This window comes from Cyrtonyx montezumae, unplaced genomic scaffold (assembly GCF_038088225.1).
Source record: "Cyrtonyx montezumae isolate F1298 unplaced genomic scaffold, pur_monq_1.0 scaffold_8, whole genome shotgun sequence".
NCBI classification, from domain to species: Eukaryota; Metazoa; Chordata; class Aves; order Galliformes; family Odontophoridae; genus Cyrtonyx; species Cyrtonyx montezumae.
The window spans coordinates 58,052,466-58,075,401 of NW_027072089.1; the positions used below are offsets into that span (position 1 = coordinate 58,052,466).

General features: G+C 37.0%; 1 protein-coding gene across 1 annotated transcript in view; it reads right to left on the minus strand.

Annotated features, from left to right (window-relative positions):
* The window catches only part of GABBR2 (gamma-aminobutyric acid type B receptor subunit 2), a 443,392-nt gene that overhangs the window by 143,826 nt on the left and 276,630 nt on the right, over window positions 1–22,936 (minus strand). The window contains exons 9-12 of the mRNA XM_065753547.1: window positions 18,912–18,992; window positions 16,130–16,280; window positions 15,530–15,662; window positions 2,289–2,396 (exon numbers count right to left, since the gene is read on the minus strand). Coding sequence (XP_065609619.1) covers window positions 2,289–2,396; window positions 15,530–15,662; window positions 16,130–16,280; window positions 18,912–18,992 — 473 coding nt within the window. The remainder of the gene's footprint in view (window positions 1–2,288; window positions 2,397–15,529; window positions 15,663–16,129; window positions 16,281–18,911; window positions 18,993–22,936) is intronic.

The window sequence follows — 22,936 nt, forward strand, 5'->3', positions numbered from 1 at the left end:
CATGGCACAGCTAATTCAAAAAGCACTAGTGTGGTGTTTTTTTTCTTGCAAAACTTCCATTGTTTATTTGTTAGCTTAGACACTGTTTGTGAAATTTTCTATCATCTGCGCTTTCATAGACACAAAATGCTTTGCCTGTAAAGTACATCTACTGAAATGGAAATGTTTAATAGTACATAAAAAAAGAATGTCATGGTTTCGAATCGACTCAAATACAGTTTTATCTGCCTTGAGAAATCAAAGACAGAAAATGCATGATTAGTAAACATTTATTGTGGATAGCTAATTTGTTTCACATTTTCTTTCAAGAAAGCTATTTTTTAAGACGCATGCCTGTGCTCTGGAACAAGATATCCAACAATGCAAACCAATATTATTCTGTGAAACAGTCTTTACAGTTCACAGAACCAAAAGTACTCTTTACTTAATCTCAATACATTTTATAATCCTGATTTCCTTGACACTTCCAGAATCGCTCAAGAAAAGAACTCATCAGTCAGCACCTAAATGACTGAGCGTTTATCCACCTTACACTTCTACTGACCTTAAAACCTTCTCATCTTTCAGTTGCAAATAACTGCAATCTGAATTGCTGACATGCTTGTTGAGGAACAGGCACTATGTAGTACTTGAAGATTATGTTTAATTAACAGACACTGAATATTAATGTTGAGCTGCAACCTGTAGCTATAAAATTAAGTGCTTTCTTAAAAACAAACAAACAACAACAACCAAAAAAAAAACACCCATCACAAAGTAAATACTTTATGACAGTCCACTGAAGGAATTGTTCACTTTAATCTGGAATAGCTCATATTGTAGAAATGATAAAATCCTCAATATAATTAAAATTATTAAGTGATTTTACATGTTGCACTGGCAGTATTTGGTAAAACCACTAATTTACAATGATTTCTATCAACACACCTAAAAGCATATTTGCTATATAAAATTTGTTTTTTCAAGAGAATGAATTACTGGCTCAGGCTTGGGTGAAAAATCTTTAATACAGGATGTCTAACATTTGAAAAATATACACTGGACTGGGAGCACAACCTGATACATTACAGAGGGCTCTCTGCATGGTGCACAAAGGGTAGTCTCCAATTTCATCCACCCAGAGCATCCTGTTTTGGGTACAGACATCACTTGTAATTAATTTTAAGATATTAGTTATTTACTCTTCTTTATTTTATATATAATATATAATAGTTAGGATTTCATTAGCAAATATTTAAATAGACCTGACCTGATAGAATAGTAGAGAGAAAGACTTACTAACAGAAGTCCTCTCAGAAACTGAGCTAATTCTCCATCTGTTCATCCTAAAGAATGGTGTGTATCCCAGAGACAGTAACTCCCTATACATTCCAACCATAACCATAACACAGGTACTAACAGCAACAACAGCAACAATTTACAGCTTTTCAATGACCACACACAGATGGGGAAACAAACAAACAAACAAACCACAAACCAAACCAAAGCAACAGAACTCTTCTACAACAAACCTTGACAGGTTTTGGATATTGTTTTACTTATTTAAGCGTAAATGCTTCTTTACCTCTTACTAGAGTAAATATATTCAGAGGAACTATATTTGGTACTTTTACACTATAGCAATTTTATTTCTCCATTTCATGCACATTTCATGTTTTTCTTTATATCAATGTTTTCTATTCTTCAGTTTTCTCACTTTTAAATGAAACCAGGTGACCAAAAGCATTTTGTGTGTAAAAAGAAGTTCCATGGGAAAAAAATAAAATGAACAGCATAAACATGAAGTGTTGCATTATAGCTAAGCCTAGACCTAATCATTCACAGAAAATATTCTGTATGTCTGAGACAACAACTGTGATTTCTTTTTGATCAGCTGAATGCTGAAAGCTGAAAGCTGCTGTAATTTCAAATCAAAATTAGAAATACAAATCTACATAATCTGCACTGTCATTTGCCTCTTCCTCCCAACCCACGAGAAACTTGTGTGTAATACTGACATCCTAAACAGATACACAAGAAATGCTTCCTAATAGTTCTGAATCCATAAGACATCTGAGTGCTTAAACCACATTGTCAAACAAGAGTGAGTTTAGAATGCACTTAGACAGGTCATGGCTGCTGTTTGGTTCTAACTCTCACGCTATAAAGGAGATCAAGAAAGCCCCAATTTCAAACTGTTCAGGATACTTGGATGTGACACGTGGACAGAGTCAGCAAACCTGGAAAACCAGGAAATGTAGCAAAACAGTATTAACAGATCAATGAGAAAAGAATGCGCTTCCCCTCACCTTTTTCTTCATTTTTACATTTTTGAAAATTGCATGAACTCTCCATGTTTTTGCAAACATTGCTCCAAATGCAGTTGTATATCCCACCGTAAGAATCCATGTTCGAACCTAAAAATACATATACAAAATAAGACAAAGATGTTTAATTTTCAGTAGGTAGTGAGGATATCATCATTTCAGCCACAACAGTTAAGAAATACTCAAAGAACTTCAAAAAATGTTGACATTTCAAAATTGTCTAATTTACTCTCATCTCAGTTTTCTTCTCCTTCCATTTTCTTTTCAAATATAAGAGTAACAAAGTTGTGTTGTTTTTTTTTCTCCACTTTCACTGTATTCTGTGCTGTTAGAGGAAGAAACTGGTAGAGGAAAACGAGACTGAGAATATAAAAACTACCCATGGAGCTAATATTAACAGCAACGTTTTAAACAGAAGACAACAGAGAAATAGAGATATCATTCAGAATAGAGAGGAGGAAACTGCAGTATGTGAGGTATACAACACATAATATAGACCCTGAGCATAATGGAAAGATATGAAAAGATGACCTTAAAATTATTATATAGGTAAAAATGGAAAGATAGTAACAAATCCTGGATGAGCAGACCTCAGGGCTAAGGTCTGAATCAAAGATATTATCTGTAATGTTGATCTAAAAAAAAGAGAATGTTTAGCTGACAGAAAATGACAGATTCTAACCCTAAACTGCCTACACACTTAAGATACACCTACCTACCTTCCTTATAGCTTGCTTTCCTAAGGAAAACCAAAAGATTTTTTACTAGAAAAAGACAAGATCTTTTCTTTTTTTTGAAAATAAAAATTATAATGACTTGTTCTTTAAATAAAGAAAGGTCAAATTGTTCAGGGAGGACAGATCACAAACACTTTTAATGCAATGCCCCACCTGCCTCTAGCATCTGTGTATGTAGGTCCTTGCTTTCTGACCCGGCTTCAGCTAAGCCAGTGACTTTCAGAGTTGCAACAAGATCTGCATAGCCTGCTCCAATTCCCTGAAAGATTCCCTTCTCATTACCCTGGAGATGTGACTATTTGAAAGCTTTTCTGCCCTGATTAGACTTTTCTTTCCCAAAGAGGGACCAGAGACCAGAGCGTAGCATGTGGAAGACCACCGGAGAGGCACAGCAGTGAGTTGGAAGCCTAAAGCTGAATCTGGGCACCAGAAATACCACCAGAGGAGGGAATAATTTCCTTCTTCCTCTGGAGATTACACCTGGGCCAGCTGTCACAATGGAGCACCACACAAATGTGAACATAGAAGCAAAAATAAAATGTACTGTATACTGCTGATGGAAAAATTGGGGGAGAAACAATGGCTAAAGGAAGGCAAACCTAGAACATGGGAAAGCAAGCTGTGTTTTGGCCATGTAAACCATGCAGCTTTGGCCTCTAGAAATGTCTTTTCATTCAAAAAATCTGATTTGTTGAAACGAGGACATTTGAAAAAAGGATATATTTCTATATAGTGTTTGGATGAATTAGAAGCACATTCTTCCTTTGAAAAACGTCAAATCTGACTCCTGAAGAGTTTGAAATTTTTAGGACATGCATACTGATGATAAATTAGGTGTTAAAGCAAGATGCAGAACTTGGTAGCTAATTAACAAATAGAAAGCATGTAATTGTTTCAATGTTAAGTGTTGTAAAGCGTTTCTCTTTACAGAGATGCACAACACTTTCATTTTTTGTATTCAAAAACTGTTTCTTCCCCCCCTTATATTCTTCATGGTATAAAAACTCTGTTTTTCAGTAAACAGGGGTGACTGGATATCAAGGTGGACAAGACAGTTAAGATAGGAACCCATTATAGAAAATAATAGCAGAGTCAGAAGATAAATAAACAAGCAAACAAACATATATAGTCAATAACTGTGAATTAGTGAGAAGAAAGTACAAATGGTACAGATAGGAACCCATTATAGAAAATAATAGCAGAGTCAGAAGATAAATTAATAAATAAACAAACATATATAGTCAATAACTGTGAATTAGTGAGAAGAAAGTACAAATGGTACAGATACCTCGAGTCTTGGCAAGGAGGAAAATATGTGAATGGACACTCAAAGTGTCTGAAGAGGGCATATACCACCATAGTAGCTATTGCAGTGCTGTGCTTATTAGAAAACATTGGATTTACTTGCAGAAGACTGTTTAGACATTCGTACATCTTTCAGTTGCATTATTGCTATTGATCCTGAACATACAGCTCACTGGTCACTGGTAAATCATGCCATTACCTAAATCAGCAAACCACTCTCAATTAGATCCTAGCCATATGAGTTTTGCAACCTAATGACATTCTTAAATACAGTACTAAGAAAGAAATTAAAAATAAAGATATTTAGACTGACAATATATTACTTTTAACTCATTTAAATATTTTTTCAACTCTTTGCTCACTATCCATCATCATACATCACCCTAGTAACTTCACCAAACCCACAATCAAATCAGCGTTGACTGGTATAAAAAACACATACCATCACATTAGCCAGTTACATCTTTCTTTTTTTAATTTCACATCAACTGAGCTGTGAAAATCATACTTAGCATTCAGTATTTTTGCTTCTACTAATAAATATTCAATTCTTTTGTGTACAGTTTAGTGATATATTTGGAAAACAGATACATGATATTTTCATGTCTCTAAGATGACTCCGATTTGTTCTTGCTGAAAGAATTCCTCTTGGGAATAGCAATAAATTCAATTAAGCTCAAAACATGTTTCTACGTGGGTTTTCAGAAAAAAATGTTATTTATATTGTGTCCAATTCAAAAAAGTTCGTTGTACTCCTAATCTGAATTATGCAAACTAGAATAATACAACTAATGGCTATATTTGAAACATTGTGACTTAAAGGTACCAGGAAATTTACCAAAATGAGATCACTGCTGAAAAGATTGAGGTAGTAAATTTCAGATTAAAAGAAATTTTTAATTCTGAAGAAGGTGGCCTTGAATTTGTCAGCTATAATACATGAATGTTGCCAGAAATATGAAAATAAATAAATAAATAAAAAAGCCACTGAAACACATACATCTGCTGTAATGCTTACCTGAATTTAAAGGAAACTTACACATAATGCAAATAAGAAGTACGTGAAAACATTATATTCTGAAATGTGTTATATTTACTATTCCTAATCACCTGAAAGGACATAAAACTGACACTAATAATTGGATGAGTTTTGCCTACACTAATGCCATCAGTGTAATGTTAGAGAACTGATCTGCAATTCTGTCATGTTGAAAGGTTTTAATTATGCATTTCAATAGAAGAGACAGAATGATCACCCTCCCCCCAGTAGTTACACATCAAGCAGGATACAGAAGATAGGAAACTTTGGATTGGGTTGGAATGGATCTTTAAGATAATCTACTGCCAGGGGAAGTGTAGGCAGGGAAGTCTTGCATTCAAATCCCCTTGCCAAACTGGACAACAAAACTGAAGATATTTCTCTAGTCCTAATGAAGATAACTTGCAAAAAACAATTGCTGTTTATCTTCTTCAGAAGTTAGTTCATTATCAAATGCTTCATACCTTCACTGAATTTTAGGATATGCCTTCACCTATCTGCTTACATTTCTTGGTTAGTTATTTTATGAGTGAGATGTTTTGACTAATTGAATATACTGTACAAATCTTTTGCCTTCTGCCATTCAAAGATTCAGTCGAAGATCATTCATTCATTTACTTTAGGATCCATTTTTGAAAACACTATACATGCACCCATGATTAGAACTTGTGCTTTTTATAACTTACTTAATAGAAGCTCTTAAAGCACATTTCTAGTGATTCATAGATTCATAGATCCATAGATACATTAGGTTGGAAAGAACCCGGACCTACAAGATCATCTAATCCAACCATCCTCCTATCACCATCCCTACCCACTAAGCTACTAAATCAAATCCCTTAGCACCTCATCTAAACGCTTCTTGAACAGCGCTAGGGATGGTGCCTCAACCACCTCCCTAGGCAGGCCATTCCAGTGCCTGACCACTCTTTCAGAAAAGAAATGCTTCCTCAGGTCTAATCTAAATCTTCCCCAGCGCAACTTGTGGCCATTCCCTCTCGTCCTGTCGTTATTTATCAGGGAGAAGAGGCCCACCCCCTCCTCACCACAACCCCCCTTCAGGAAGTGGTAGAGTGTAATAAAGTCTCCTCTGAGCCTCCTCTTCTCCAGACTGAACAATCCCATCTCCCTCAGCCGCTCCTCATAAGACTTGTGCTCCAGACCCCTCACCAGTTTTGTTGCCCTTCTCTGAACACGCTCCAGGGCCTCAATGTCCTTCTTGTAGTGAGGGGCCCAAAACTGAACACAGTACTCGAGGTGCGGCCGTACCAGAGCTGAGTACAGGGGGATGATCACCTCCTGCTCCTGCTGGCTAGTGATAGCTAAAGAAGCTAGAAATCATTTCCTTAGTGTACAACCTATTAGACCACCACCAAACACTGACACCATCCCACAAAGGAAACAAACCCTCCTGGTTAGTGTTACAGCCTGTGGCTTGGGATAAATATAATGCTTTTCTAAAAGAACAAAAAATCTGCATTCGTCAAACACTACTGTTTAAACTATTTTTATAGGTTTAATTAAAGAATCATTTCACTTATGAGCAGGTGGTTTATATCCTCTAAGATCATGAACTATAGCAATTCTTTTCAATTTCCCCTTGCAACAAAAATTCTAAGTTTACTTTTAAAGATGTTAAACACTTTTGATTTTTATGCATTATTTCATAATATAATAAGTAAGGATAGATTATCAGCCGGACATAAAGTTACTTCCCTTTGAACTGTATTTCTTCTCAACCTTGCTGTTGCTGAATAGCCTACATTCTGAGTGCTACAATTTGATATCTTCACAGAAATCAATCCGCAACTTTCCCATAGTCTTGTTTTTGTGAATACTGAACTATTTATATAACCAAGTAAAAACTTATTTATGTTTCAACAGATTACCAACAAAATATCTCATACAGCCATGAACAATGAGTTAGTAATGGGAAGTTAGAAAGTAATTAGAACATCTGAAGCATCCTGAACAAACTCAAAATTATGCCACATGCTTTCTAAATGTTGTTAAAAGGAAATAAAAGTATCACTTTATTTAAATACTTTAAGATCAAAGCACAGATGCAAAAATACTATTTTAGGTACTGGTAAAAATCTAGGTAGAGTGGTGCTTGAATTTAGATTAAATTATTTAAACTGAATTAAAATTTCCATTGAATTTATAAAATAAGGATACCTTGGAAAATTGACTGAATTGATGAAATGAAAGTTTCACAATTAAAGAAGTTCTACTTTTTCCCAAAAAGGACAACCAGTGTACATAAACTCAGAACAACACATAGTCATGAACTAAAGAAGAATGACAATGGAGGTGTTGAGTTCATGAAAGCAATAAGAATTTCAAATGCATCTGGTCAAGAAAGTGGTGTATTTAACTCCTCTGTTAAGCTGAAGGAAAACTAAAATAAAATAACTGAACATGCTACATCTTTATTTTTGAGTTGCAGCCTCATTTTTGCTATACCAATCCATTTGTCAATATTAAGCAAATAATAAGATATGAGTCAAGAATCAGAATAAATAGTAATAATTTTTAAAAATATCAGCAAGAATTTTTATGTTTTGCATAAAAAGTAACAAACATCACCACTCCAGATGCTTTATATTTTTTTATTTTTTTTATTATTTTATTATTATTTTAACGATTCCTTTTAAATAAAAACGTTATACATTTCTTTTATAAGACTTGACATCCCCTACATCCTCCAGTGTAGTTTATGAGATTCAGCCTGACTGATCTGGGCAACAATTAGCCAGTTTTGCACATGCATCAAGTTGGAAATTGCAGTGACAACATGGTCCTGCTGCAGCTGAACAGTGGTGCTGAGCAGCCTGGTAGCATCTTAGTATTAGATTTAGGCACCTAAAAGTGATGAACATGGGAGTAAACCACACTGTGGGTTTAGCTTCAGAAAGCACAATTATCTTTAAGTAGGCAATTCTGTTGATTTCTGCGGACTACTCATGGGCTTAAAATTAAGCACCTTCTCTTACTAGCAGACTGGAGACATAAAGGATAATTATGATGAACAAAAGTGTGACATCTCAACAAGTTTTCCCTGGGGCTTGATTCTGCTCCTATTAGCAATGGCAAAATTCACAGTATGAGTAAAGGCAGTCTCCAAAGAATGGGTTCATTGAGTTGATTTTTATACTTCTCTAATTTATCTCAAACATTTTATGACATGCGTTTGGTCTTTTACTTCATTCTTTAGAATTTGTGTGGTACCAGCACAATTTTACAACAAGTGACAATAACATTAGAGAATTGAATCCTGCTGTTTCCACATAAATTAAGTATAGTGGCTCTTCACATGCTGTGAGATCTCCCGTAGTGATTTCTTAATATATATCAGACCATTTTTGAGAATTATCCAAGGGTAGTGTAAAAGATATTATAATTGCCTATGATTCTATGAGAGGGCTTTAAAATCCATTATTGTCCTACTGAAAGAGAGGCAAAATGTTCTAAAAATATTACCTTAATAAATTGCTGGCAAGGTTGTTGTGTATTTGCTTCAGTATACAAAATGATTTTGTTTCAAGGATTTATTCAGCTTTGTAACTTTTCCCACTATATTTTTTTTCTCTAAGAAAATGCCATTTACAAAAATAGAAGCTGATCAGGCTCATGTTAAACTCAGTAATAGAATTGCCTTTGAATTTAATAGGAGTGAGATCAGTTGCAGATAGAACCACAGTTAGGACAATTATGGAATCGATTATACAGAAAAGGGAGATTAAAATTAACAGCTTGACAATTAAGAAGGAAATAAACTAAAGAATACATGCAAAATGAAAAAAGTCTAAAGTACAAAAAAAAAAAAGGCTATGATTTGCAAAGACAAAGAAATGGATTAGGTATCCAAATCCCTTTGTAGTACAGCTTGAACTCAGTGTCTATTATGTTGTTGTGGGTTTTTTTGTTTTGCTTTGTTTTTTTTAATTTCTAGCCAAGCTTAAACAATTTGAGGAAAATAATTAGGCAAGTATTAAGTCCAAAAGGAGGGAAGAGGGAACGCAAAAACTTACAGCAATGTCTGACGAGTCCAAAGAGTATGAATAAGGAGTACAACCCAAACCATTCTATGGTTCTATAATCAAAAGCTAACTGAATATAAGGATAAATGCCAGTTGGCCAGGGTCAAGTCCAAGAATATATTGTCCAAGTACACCAAGACAGTTCCAGTTTTGAAGTGGCCATTCCAAAATATTTTCCTTCTTGTAAATTCCCACAAATATGGGTAAGCAAAGAAACCTCAAAGTTACATGGGTAGATAAAGAAGAATTAAAGAAAAAAAAAGTTGATATGTTCTCTCCCTCTACCTGTTTATTATAAGGTCCCTGCTCCCAGAGCTTCTCTCAGCCAAATTCATGAATTTTAGAATTCTAGAAAATAGTCCAACATTCCCCTCACTCTGCAGCCCCCTCTCTTCCCTAGGACCTCATTCTACAACCTCTCACATCTGAATTTTCCTCTGTGCCTCACTGCAATCCCTGAATCTCTGCTTGATGTGCAGGTTTTCAAGATGTTTTGCCAATTGCACACCACCCTGCAGCCCTGACCTTGCAAAGGTTTTCTAGTGATTTCCCAAGAAAAAGTGCAATGTGAATCATGGAATTCCATCTTGTATAGCTGTTCTCTCAAGTAGGACATAGATATGATTGAAAAATTAGTGAAAAAGGACAAAAATTTGCCTTTCACATTGCAACACAATAAAGTTAGATTTCAAGTGTTCATTACCCATAATAAAGAACAACATTAGCTGACAAACCCTAAGTGCTTCTAAAGATATAGAAACATTTGAAGGTGAATAATCAAAATCTAAAGTATATCTCTGAGAAGAAAGAGATCTTATCTTTTACTGCCTTTACAAATGCACTCATTCTCAAGATGTCTGAATGAGAACACATGCTTAATTTAGTGACATTACAATCTGCAAGATTTAGATCCTTTTACCCTTACGGAATACGTTTGTAGAACTCTGGAGTGCTCAGGAGACTGAAAGACAGCCAGAGTCTCCAGAACATATATCTCCTGGAATGGTATGAATCCTATATTGACCTGTTCCAATCACTCATGCAGCATACTCTCTAGGACAAAGTGCTGCCATACACTAGGACCACCAAGACTGAGATGAAGCAGAGATATTCAGTCTGCTGCTATCTAGTATGCAAAACCTCTCTGTATAGAAACTAACAGCATTTTACAGCAACCTGAAGTACTCAAAAAACGTTTTTTCAGACCCATCTTAATCAGTTTTATAAAAAATAATATGTATTAACATCTACTTCAGTTACCTTTTTGAAGGAGATGTATAACAAAGAAGAGGAGACTATGCTTCTCCTAAGGGTCACAGAACACAGAATGATTAGGGTTGGAAGGGACCTCTGGCTCTGCCTGGTCCCCTGCTCAGACCCGGCCACCCAGAACAGAGTGCTACTTTTTTGAAGATCCCCAAGGAGGAGACTCCACCACTTCTCTGGGCAATGTGTGCCAGTGCTCTGTTACTTGCACAGTACAGAAATGCTTCTTGATGTTCAGATTGTTCAAATTATGCCCAGTGCCTCCTAGTCTTTCACCGTACATTAGATCAAACTTGCAAAGACACGTATTGTTCATAAGTTCATAAGTTCATAAGTTCATAAGGTTGGAAAGGACCTATAAGATCATCTAGTCCAACCATCCTCCTATCACTATCTCTACCCAACTACTAAATTAAATGCTTTGGCACCTCATCTAAACGCTTCTTGAACAGCGCTAGGGATGGTGCCTCAACCACCTCCCTAGGCAGGCCATTCCAGTGCCTGACCACTCTTTCAGAAAAAAAATGCTTCCTCAGGTCTAATCTAAATCTTCCCCAGCGCAACTTGTGGCCATTCCCTCTCGTCCTGTTGTTATTTATCAGGGAGAAGAGGCCCACCCCCTCCTCACCACAACCCCCCTTCAGGAAGTGGTAGAGTGCAATAAGGTCTCCTCTGAGCCTCCTCTTCTCCAGACTAAACAATCCCAGCTCCCTCAGCCGCTCCTCATAAGACTTGTGCTCCAGACCCCTCACCAGTTTTGTTGCCCTTCTCTGAACATGCTCCAGGGCCTCAATGTCCTTCTTGTAGTGAGGGGCCCAAAACTGAACACAGTACTCGAGGTGCGGCCGTACCAGAGCTGAGTACAGGGGGATGATCACCTCCCTGCTCCTGCTGGCTACACTATTTCTAATACAGGCCAGGATGCTGTTGGCCTTCTTGGCCACCTGGGCACACTGCCGGCTCATGTTGAGCCGAGCATCAACCAACACCCCCAGGTCCTCTTCCTCTCTACATTCTTCAAGCCATTCTGCCCCAAGCCTATAGCATTGCATGGGGTTATTGTGGCCAAAGTGCAGGACCCGGCACTTGTTCTTATTGAACCTCATCCCATTGAGCTCAGCCCAGCTGTTCAGCCTATCCAAATCCCTCTGAAGGGCCTCCCCACCCTCAGGCAGTTTGACACATCCTCCCAACTTGGTGTCATCTGCAAACCTACCGAGGGTACACTCAACTCCCTCGTCTAGGTCATCAATAAAGATATTAAACAAGATGGGCCCCAAAACTGACCCTTGGGGGACACCACTCGTAACAGGACGCCAGCTGGACTTAACTCCATTAACCACTACCCTCTGGGCACGGCCCTCTAGCCAGTTCTCCACCCAGAGAAGAGTGAACCTGTCCACACCACGGGCTGCCAGTTTCCTCAGGAGAATACTGTGGGAGACCGTGTCGAAGGCCTTGCTGAAGTCCAGGTAGTAGTACTACATCAACAGCCTTTCCCTCATCTACCTGTCTGGTCACCCAGTCATAGAAAGAGATGAGGTTGGACAAGCACGACCTGCCCTTGGTGAACCCGAACTGTTTGGTATGATGAATTCCAATCATAAGTACACAAACTACTATGTATTTAGACACACTTGATCACTTTTCCGTAGAAAATGGAAGATAGTAGCAAGATACAAATGTGTTATTTTGAAAGCAATTACCTACTCTAGCACATTCAATAATACATAATTATTATTATAATACAGAATAAGACATATAATAGCCTTATTCAGCAAATTATTTGACCATATTCTTTAACTGCTTTGCTGACTTTCTAAACATTTAATATTTGGTTCTGTATTTCAGCAGATTGATTTATAGAAATTCTCCTTCAAATGAGTGTAGAAAGGTGATACAGTTTACCAAAGAAATCCATTCAAATTTTCAAGTGTTACTGGTGTAATTTTATATCATGTTTCAGTATCCTTGGAATATTCTAGAATAAAACATAGATTCAGGTGTATTTAAGGACCTTATGTAAGCGTTTTCAGAAAGTTATCATAAATGACACGAAGATAGAAGGATCATAGTCACTACGTGTACCATATCTAACTAAAAAAACTTCTATCATGTATATATTGCTATTCTGTTGAAATCCAGTAATGTTGCGATTTTTGTAATATGGAAGACAAAGAAAGCGACTACTTTGCTTAGAGTAAATAGCATTAATGTCAATTTTTAGTTTTGCATGTACTTACAATGGCTGAATCAAAATTTTAACATCTCTACAAAAAAGAAAAATAAAATAAAAATCTGCCTCTTTCAATGTGGTTATTCTCTGCACCTAAGTTGTTGCATTTGTACCACATATTTTTGGCTCAATAGCTTTTTATTATCATTTTCTGTTGCAGTTGTGTTTGTTGTTTTTTTTTTTTAAGACTAAATAACAGTCTTTCATAAAATGGGAATTTTATAGCAATCTGTAATATGGTTAGAATGGGAATTAAAAATCATTCATTGCCAGGGAAATGAACGATAAACAGAGATTTGCACTGGCCTAATCCTATAAGAACCTCAAAGTACTCCTTACAAAACTAGTAAGCTTGCTGCCCATATGGAGAGATGGATGTTCATAATATGTTGCCAAATGAACACTCTGTACTCAGCACTTAGTGGGAGTTTTTTGGGAGAAAGGGAGATAGAAGAGTTACTGAACAGAAAAGTAAGTTTGTCTACCATATTTATGAAGTCATCAGCATTAATTCAGTGTTTCCTAGATACAGGGAAAGTATATTACCATGCTGAATGGTGGCCATGGAAAGATTGGTTTTAGAAAGAAAATTGTTCATTGAAAGCTATCAGTTACCAGCTATTCCACTGAAAAAAAAAAATAACAGCAGGAGAAAAATATTAAAGTAATTATTTTATTGAGCAGGAGATTGGAAAAAAAATTTTGATAGCTTGATTCTAGATGTTTTTTTTACATCTGTGATTCTGATACTGATCACTGGCAGATCTGGAATTCATAAGATCAATCAACATCCATGTTCAGGAAAGCATGATCAGGATGGTTCCATAGTAGATTGAAAAACAGGAAACGCAAGACTGAGGTGAAATCCCAAATTCTCAGTTCTGATTACATAAGATCTCTATTTAAGTTATATGATAATATTTCCAAATCAAAAGTTGGCCTTGAGAACGCAATATTCTGTTCTATCTGTTCTTATTGATCAGTTAGGTAAAGCTGACCAAAAGTTTTTTCAAGAGCCTTTACAGATCTTTATGGCAGACTTGGGTTCTGTTAATTATCTTATATAATAAATAAAAATCTCTTTAATCAAGATAATGTGATATATACAAATTTACATTCATTATTTTTAAAAGAAAGAGAAATGAGACAGAACAAAGCAATCCTCATTTAAATTGTGTTGCTTTTAGAGTATGAAAGTACTGGTTATGTTTTGAGAAGAAAATTGGAGATAATATCAGATAGCTGAAACATTCTGGTTCATGTGATTTTGGAAACGTTTGTTCATTTTTCTGTGCTTAGAAACTAAGCTGTTTCACATTTAAGTAAGGGATTTAAATTTAGTTTTACATAGCTAAATCTGGATGGAAACCTGTTCCCTGGAACGTCTCTGTTCTGATCGGTACCTTTGGTTCCCACTTTCTTTCCTTCTGCTCTGCAATGCTTGGCTTCTTCAAGAGGAGGATGGTGGACAGCTTACTCATGCAATGCTCTGAAGCCTGGCAATGAGGCCATAAGGTCTGAATGTAATCGCTTTGACCCTAAATAGACATCAGGACCTACAATCTGAAATCCTTGACACTAGATTTTTCTGCAAAGGAGGATGAGAAAAGAATGGGAGCTGATATCAATAACTGGCTTCTAAATGAACACTTCTGATCCTTTAGATGGTTCACCAAAAAAAAAAAAAAAAAAAAAAAAGAAAGAAAAAGATTGAAGTGGAAATGCTAAGTCACAGCCTGAAACAGTGATTGAGCACCCAGATGGAAGGCAGGGCCAACTCAGGGGAGCCCAGGTGCATGCAATGCAATGCACCTGAGTGACCAAAAGGGACGGAGCAAGGAGTGGAGCCCCAACACCTTCCCCCTTTGCTTCTGCATCCACAGCTGCTGCATCTGGGCTTGTCCCCATTTACTATAGCCAAAGACTTAGACACCCTGCTGTTATAGCTGTACTTTCCATCACATTGCAGAACTACAAAGATAATCACTGGGTAACAAAAGAGTGCTAGTATCTTCCACTTATTATTGGTCCCTATAGATAATAAACCTGGGAGAGCTGAACAGGATTTTCCTTTTGAAGATTTTGAGGACTGTTGTAGTAGGTGTGGCCTCTTTCTACTAGCTACACAGAGAATTTGTGCTCTAGTTGCAGGAGCATTAAGCTTGTATGAATTTCAAGTCTAACCTGGAAATACCAGTAGAAGAAAAAAGACTGAGTTAAAAGGTTTGCACAAGCAGCCATCATGAAGTTCAAAATAATGCAGAATTTATAAAGAAAACATAGTAGCTTTGAAGATTTTACTAGTACTAATTCCATAGACGCAGATTTTAATACAAAAATTACATGTGTAATTTCAAAACAAGAAGACACATCAACATTTTCAGTCTGAGGCAAGTTCCTACTCCGTCCGAAACTTTCATGAATAATATAGCTTTATGCATGTGTCAGAATTTGACCCTAGAAAATATCCCTGGAAAGAACAAAGAGAATCAGTTATTAAGAGGAATAAGACATCCAACTACTGAACTCTTCCACTTATACATCTTGCAGAGCTTTCTGCAAGACAAACTTAAACACGAATAGATGGAATTACTTACTGTGCAAAGTGTTTCAAATGTCTTTTCAGAGACAAACGATCCATCAAGACCAAAAAGAAAAATAGATGCATAAGAAAGCATTCCTCCAAGGATAATCAGGTTGTTCATGTAGGGACTGGACATCTTTATTAATCTATAGACAAAAGGCAATAGTGTATTAAAGAGAAAAGATTCTTTTAGAACAATAAAGAAGAATTCTTTGTAACCTTTTTATAAACCTTCCTGTAGAACTCCATAAAGTGTGTGAGCATTCACATATGCTTTTTTATAAACTCTGCCATTTTTTTACGTGTTTGAATATTAAGTAAAAAGGGTCTCCTTTTTTACTGATGGATTAATTAGCTAGAGTAATATTAATAGCACCGTCAAACATATATTTAAAAAATATATATATTCACTCTATGAACAGCATATAAAAAACTTGTCCTAACAGACATTTGTTTTAATGTGTGTATATAACACAGTAATTCCAACTAAATAATTCTAAATTATATTTCCACAGTTTAAATATTTTCCCAATATAAGTATTAAAGACAAACTCCACAAACTTGGCATTTAAATTCAAAATAATTTGAGACAGAAGTAACATGAATGACTTACTTCTGATTTCTGTTTTTGATGTTAAAGAACAGGAAGGCACTGGCCATTATCATTCCTAGAATAGTAAGAGCTGAAAGGATGCTGTAGAGTGGCAGAGAAATCTTGCGTAGCTCCTCTTGTATAATTGTTTTGTCCTTTGGAGGCTCAAGTCCTAGAATTACAAGAATTAAAAAAAGATAAAGTTCAATCAAATGTAGAAGCTCTGTAAGATGATATGCCTCTCCTCCATACAATACCTAGATATAGAATATTTAACAAATACAAACCACATTCCTAGCTGATGAAAATACTGGCTTTGATAGACATTTTAGTCACATTGATTGACAAGCAGGTTGGTATTTATGGAGCAGATGAACATGGCCTTTGGGAAAAAAAATCACAACAAAACCTAAATGCAGAACCTTGTAAAATACATGCCTATTTTCATTTTAAAATGTAAATAACACTGAACTAAGTGTAAAGTTTTCTAGGATGTTATGCTTTTCTGAAATAAGTGACAGAAACATGAGCAGAAAACAGAGTGCACTGTTTCTCAGCATATTTTCATTACCAGCAGGGCAAATTCAAATGACATTTCTAGAAACCCACCACACCTGCAACCAATGCAGAGAAAGCTAAAACAAAGGGCTGTTGGAAGCTGGGGCACAGGAGGAGGCAATTCTTAAGTCAGAAGTCAAGCAGGCAGGGTGAGTTAGTCAACTTGGCTGAGCAGGGATCTTCTTCTAGGACTGTGTGACAAAAGAATGTGTATGGCTACTGGAAGTGAGATTGGGTGATATGGGAAGATGACAGAGAAGCTGTTTGTCACTTCAGGGAGAACATTCATGTGGCCAAAGCTCAGTTACTGTTGAAGGCTGGACAGTACTTTGTGAGATAACAAAAAGGGTATTTTAACATATATTAACAGTAAAAGAATGACCAGAGACAATATTGGTCCACTGCTTGATGAGGATGGTCACCTCCAAAATAGAGATGGTCCTAGATATACATACAGAATGTGTGATGAGAGGACCTGTGGAAAGGGAACTTCTGTTTGATGGCAAGTTGATCCTGAGTCAACAGTGTGTGCTCTGGCAGCCAAAAGAGTAAATCATATTCTGGAGTGCAATCACTACCAGCTGGGCCAAAGGAGTGATTCCAGCTCTGCTCTATGCTGTGCAGCCTCATCTTGTGCAGTAGGTGCAGGTTTGGGTGCCACAATATAAGGACATATGTTAGAGAGCATACAAAGGAGGGCTACAAAGATGAGGAAGGGTCTTGAGGGTAAGAAGTATGAGCAACAGCTGAGGTCCCTGGGTTGGCTCAGCGCAGAGCAGGGGAGCTGAAGGGAGGCCTGATGGCAGCTACAGATCTCAGGGGGAGTGGAGGGGCAGCACTGAGCTCTGCTCTCTGTGACAATAACCTGGACCAAGGAAACAGCATGGAGCTGTGTCAGGGGAGGGGCGGGTTTGGGGTTATGAAAAGGTTCTTCCACAGGGAATGGAACAGGCTGCCCAGGGCAGTGGGCACGGCCCCAAAACAATAGAGTTCAAGGAACATTTGGACACCACTCTCAAACAAAAGGCTTGAATTCTGGGTGGTCCTGTATAGAGCCAGGAGTTGGACTCTATGATCCTAAGCTATATTAAGGAGCATGCAAAAATAAGGAAGTGATCCAAAACAGCCAGCATGGCTTCACCTAGGGCAGATCATGCCCAACTAGTCCAGTGGCTTTCTACAATGGGGTGAAAGCATTCAAGGACAAATGAAGAGCAACTGACGTCATCTACCTGGATGGGTGCAAGGTCTTTGACGTGGTCTCACACTGCATCCTTATCTCTAAATTGGAGATATACAGGTTTAAAAAGTGGACTATTCAGTGGATGTTCAGAGGCAATTTTTCACTCAAAGGGCACTGAAGTACTGGCACAGGCTGCCCAGAGAAGCTGTGAGTTCCCCATCCCTAGAGGTGCTGAAGACCAGGTTGGATGGGCCACTGGACAGTCTGAGCTGGTGGGTGGCAGCCCTGCCTACAGCAGGGGTGTTGGAATTAGGTGATCTTACGGTCCCTTCCAACTCAAGCCATTCTTATTCTGTTATCCTTGTGAGTTCGATCTAACTCAGGGTATTCTATCATTCTGTGATACTAAGCTACATGCCTGATTGAAAGTCAGCTATCACTAGTGAAATCAGTCTTCTGCTGTGAATGTAGGGGAAGTCCACATGTTAACAGTAGCAGACTGGGGGAAAAAAATGGTTAGGCGTTATGGCAACACAGGCTACATGCTCATTAAGGACATCAGGAGTACTACTGGGCTGAACACTCTCTTTAGCCCTGTTTCTTAAATGGCAACTTAAATAAAGCTAGCGTTAGTATTCTGAAACAATATTTTCTATCTGTCTAGCAGATACCTCCCAAATGAAATCAACAACTTCCTTCTCATTTGTAAGTAAGGCACATGAGCAGCCTGGAGGGGAAATGAACTGGGGGAGTGGGAAATGGGAAAGAAATTAGAACATTATTTGTTGGTAGAGATGAGATAGATGACATATCTGTAGCTTGTTGAAATAATTAAGGACATTTACACATATCAGTTTCCCATTATGTGAATGAAAAGTCAACACATTAAAAAAACTAGCATTTTTGGGGGGCAGATTTCTCCTGCTTTTAAGAACAACTTGGTTCCTTTTCTCTTTACACAGTTTCATAGCTGTTTGATATTAAAAAATACCTACAACAGATCTGCAGACAGCAAGTTATGTCCACATCACTCCTATACCTCTTTCCAGTTTCCCATCTTACCTTGGAACCTGATGCTGTTGTTGATTATTTCCAGTGTGTCAGCTACAGCATTATACTCTCCCACCTTCACTTCCTTTCTTTCTGCAGAGAAACAAACAAGAGTGATTGTTTATGGCAGCTCACATGTTCTCAATTATTTAACTGATTTTGCCTTCTTTTTGACAATGTGTCAAAATGAAGAGAAATATACTTGAAGTACATGAATTATTCAAGCAGAATGCCAGACAGCTAACATCATTAAAAGAAATATTTGTTTTTTTAAAGAGATGCAAGGGATTTTTAAGAACTGATTTACATAATCAGGAAATTGTTGTTACTGGGCACAGACATCTCCAGCTTAAAGATCACATGCTTACTTACTGGCTTACACTGAGTAGGACACTTAGTTAAGAGATCAGATATAGCTTAATCATGTTCTACTCTCATTTAAACAGCTAGATTATCTTGCTTTAGTGAAGCATTTCCCAGGGGAGTTACAGCAGCAGGCTCCAGCCTGTACAGAGTAGACTGGCTAGTTAATAGGTAACTGGTATCTACTCTCTTATTCTGACTGGGAGTTAGCAACTCATCAGTACAATGACTGCAAAATATACTGCATTATTTGATCAAAGTCACATTGCACTTGAGCTAAAATAATTACTGTTACTTGTACCTAAAGTAGATACAGAAACTTAGTGTGTTCAGATACTGTCTTGGCTACTGGCGCTGGAACTCAGGCAAACATTAGTCCCAGCTTTTTTATGACATCTGGCACCAATTAATTTCTGTTATTTTTGTCAGATTTTTTAGTATTATAGAGAAGTACAGAAACTTATTAAGTTGACACCTTCATACACAGAAAAAATAACTTTTGAAGTGTGACAAAAAAAAAATACAGGCACATTGGTTGCAGTGCTCTTTGATGAGCTGTATCGGTAGAGCCAAAGATTTCCCTTCGGGCCTCTATTTCTGGGCATGTACAACCCCATTTGCATGTAAATTCTGAGCTCATGACCCTACTTGTGACATTGATTTGGGGAGCTGACGATCTTAAACTAGATGCCCGATTTGAAAAGACTGTATTTTACCCAACAGCTCCATATTAACCTTTCCTCCTTCCTCACTCAAAGCAATTGTTCACTCTTCACCTCTGCTGAATGGCTAGCTCAATTTCAGCAATATCCACTGGCTGATTAATGTTAATCTGAAAGCTCCCAGGAAGCAAAAGTTTTCCTTATATAAACTGTACTACCTATTGTTAACATTGTTTATGCAAAATTCTACACTGGGTTGCAAATCCAGCAAACATCGGCACTAGCTATACTCCCATGAAACGCTAGAGGTCGCCGTTCTGGAAACTGATTCACCTTCCACGTGAGCGTAGGACATTTTTAGTGAGGGGCTAGGACAAGTTTGACATAAAATCACTATCTCCTGGTTTTCAGCAGCAGTTTCCAAAGGCTCATCCATAAAACCAACTTCTCTTGAATGCAGAATTACAGAGGGAGTAAATAAAAGTTGATACTTTCTGTCACTGCCTGAATATCCTTTGAGATATATTTATAAATCTTGGTTAGACTCAAAGAATGTTATGGACACAGTTGTCATTTGAATACTAAAATGGTTACTGCTAAAATCTGTACAAACTCACTATTGTATCTATTAGTAGAATTAAAATTAGAGACCATGTATCTGAAACTTCAGAAAAATACCAAACAAAACAAAAGTTAGAAATCAGAGAAAAAAACCTTAGAGTGTCTGCCTGCATCAATTTGTACAGGTAATACCGGATAGTTCACAGCATCTGCTTATACCAGATGAGGAGGAGATGCACCTTAGTGCTAATCTAGCCACATCCTAGCAACATACTAAAATCTGAAAGTTCTGATTAACAGTGAGGAGAGAAGAGTAATTGCTCCACAAACATTTTTATATGAGTCAGTTACTTGGATTTGTTTATATGACAGATGCACATAATAGGTAGGGCTGCATACACAAATGACAGCCTAAATATATGCTTACTGATGAAGGCATTGAAAGGGAGAAAATTCTGTGATGGCTTCATACGACATACAATGCCACTGCTTTTCAACATTTATAAATTCTCACACAGCTTCCTTCACACATAAAAGCAACACTGAGGATATGCCTATGATGGTAACTGTAATATAGTATAACAACTTGAAGTAGGCTGAAACTTGTTAGGCTGGGTTGCAGGAGCTAGTCCTCACAGAAATGGAGATCAGTAGAGGTATTTGTAGAAATGAATTTCCATGGTGGACAAAGCTGGAAACGAAGAGTTTTCGAGATTTAGATACCCAAGAGCGTAAAAAATACATGAAGTGCTAAGTAGTGAGGAAATACATTAGCATTGATGTAAATATGGAAAAACAAACAAACAAAAAAACAGTTCGTAGAGTGTATGTTGAGGTTTATTGGAGTTAAGAAATGCCATGAAGATATTTGATACCTTTAAGTACTTGCGTTCAATGAAAGGTAGTCTATAAGAAAAATAAACCTTATTTTCAATCACAGGAAAGATAAAATAGTCATATCATGATAAGTTTACAGGAGTGCTGAGGTAGAAAATACAACTACAACTGTTGGGTTTTCAGTCCCCAAGCACAAACACTGACCTGTGAGAAAGTCACTTCCAGATCTTAATTAAAGGAAGCAGAGTCAGCAATATAGCTTGCTGCTCTCTTGCAGAAGCCAACATAGGTAAGGATGGAACTGCAGGCTCCACTTCTCTATGTCATTCCCTCAAATTCCCTTTAGAAATTCCGAATTATTCACGTCAGCCTACTGATTTTATAATTAAGCTCTTATCTGTCAAAATTTCTGTGTTCAACAACAAGACAGGGAGAAGTGGAACTTCTTCAAATAAATACACCAAGTGCTTTTACACAATATCCAGAATACAACATATACTTATTCTTCAGTATTTTCATTATTTTAAACTTGTTTTTCCATACCCTAAATTAAAGAGATCCTATTGAATCCTTCCTACTCAGAATAAAATGAGGAACAAAAAACGAAAGAGAATATATTTGTTTTGTGAGATGTTTGTCAATACTACAACAATAGCAAATTCACTTTAGAATTTGAATATGCAGCTGTTCTTTCACACTAGAACGGAAAAAAATATTAGCAACTAACCAACTCAAAGAAAACTGGCCCAGAAATGTGTCACTGAAAATTATGCCTAAAAGAATTATTAGCAACTAATCCTTGCCGTTAAATAATTGTCACAGAATAGATTACATTTATTACCAACATGAAAGCCTTCTGCCAACTAGGAATTGAACTACTCTTAAAAGTCAATTAGAATGCTTTCTTTGACATGTGTTATTATGGAATTTTATAGCCCACTTCAGGCAACTGTGGAAAAATTGACACACTGCTACATAATTAACTGGGCCACAATTCATAAAGGTAATACAACTGATATTTAATTGCATAACAGGTCATTAAAAAGTTCTTGCTGAATGAAAGCAAAAATCATCCTGCGACGGACATCAAGTGAACAAATTTATCAAAATGCACAAGGCTATTGTGATTGCCAACATGACTAATAACCACTTACATGGAGCATTTCTAGATGAGCCTACGTTTAGTCGCAGTTCTTTCTTCTTATGACAATGTCCATTTCTGTTACTTTTTTTTATGTGTTTATTCACATCTAATGAAAATGGCTTTTACTGAGATGTATTTAAGGAGAGACAAAGCATGAGGAATCTTCCTTCATCTCTTGCAATGCAAAAAAGGTGGGACAAATGTGTTTTCTTTACTTTCCCCCATGTAGACAATGCTGGCTGACTCCTAACAATGCAAAAACTGTGTATATCTAAAGCTTGCTGCACCTTTCAGTATGTCACGCTGACTGAAATGGTACAAATAACCCTTGTTGTGATGTAGTTAAATCAATACAAAAATGTTCGCATCTATAGAATCACCAGTATAATTTATGCCTACAGTAATAAGGTAACTCTGAAATAAGGCAGTTTCCTATGGGGTTATAGAGGGATGTCCATTGCTATGTGCAT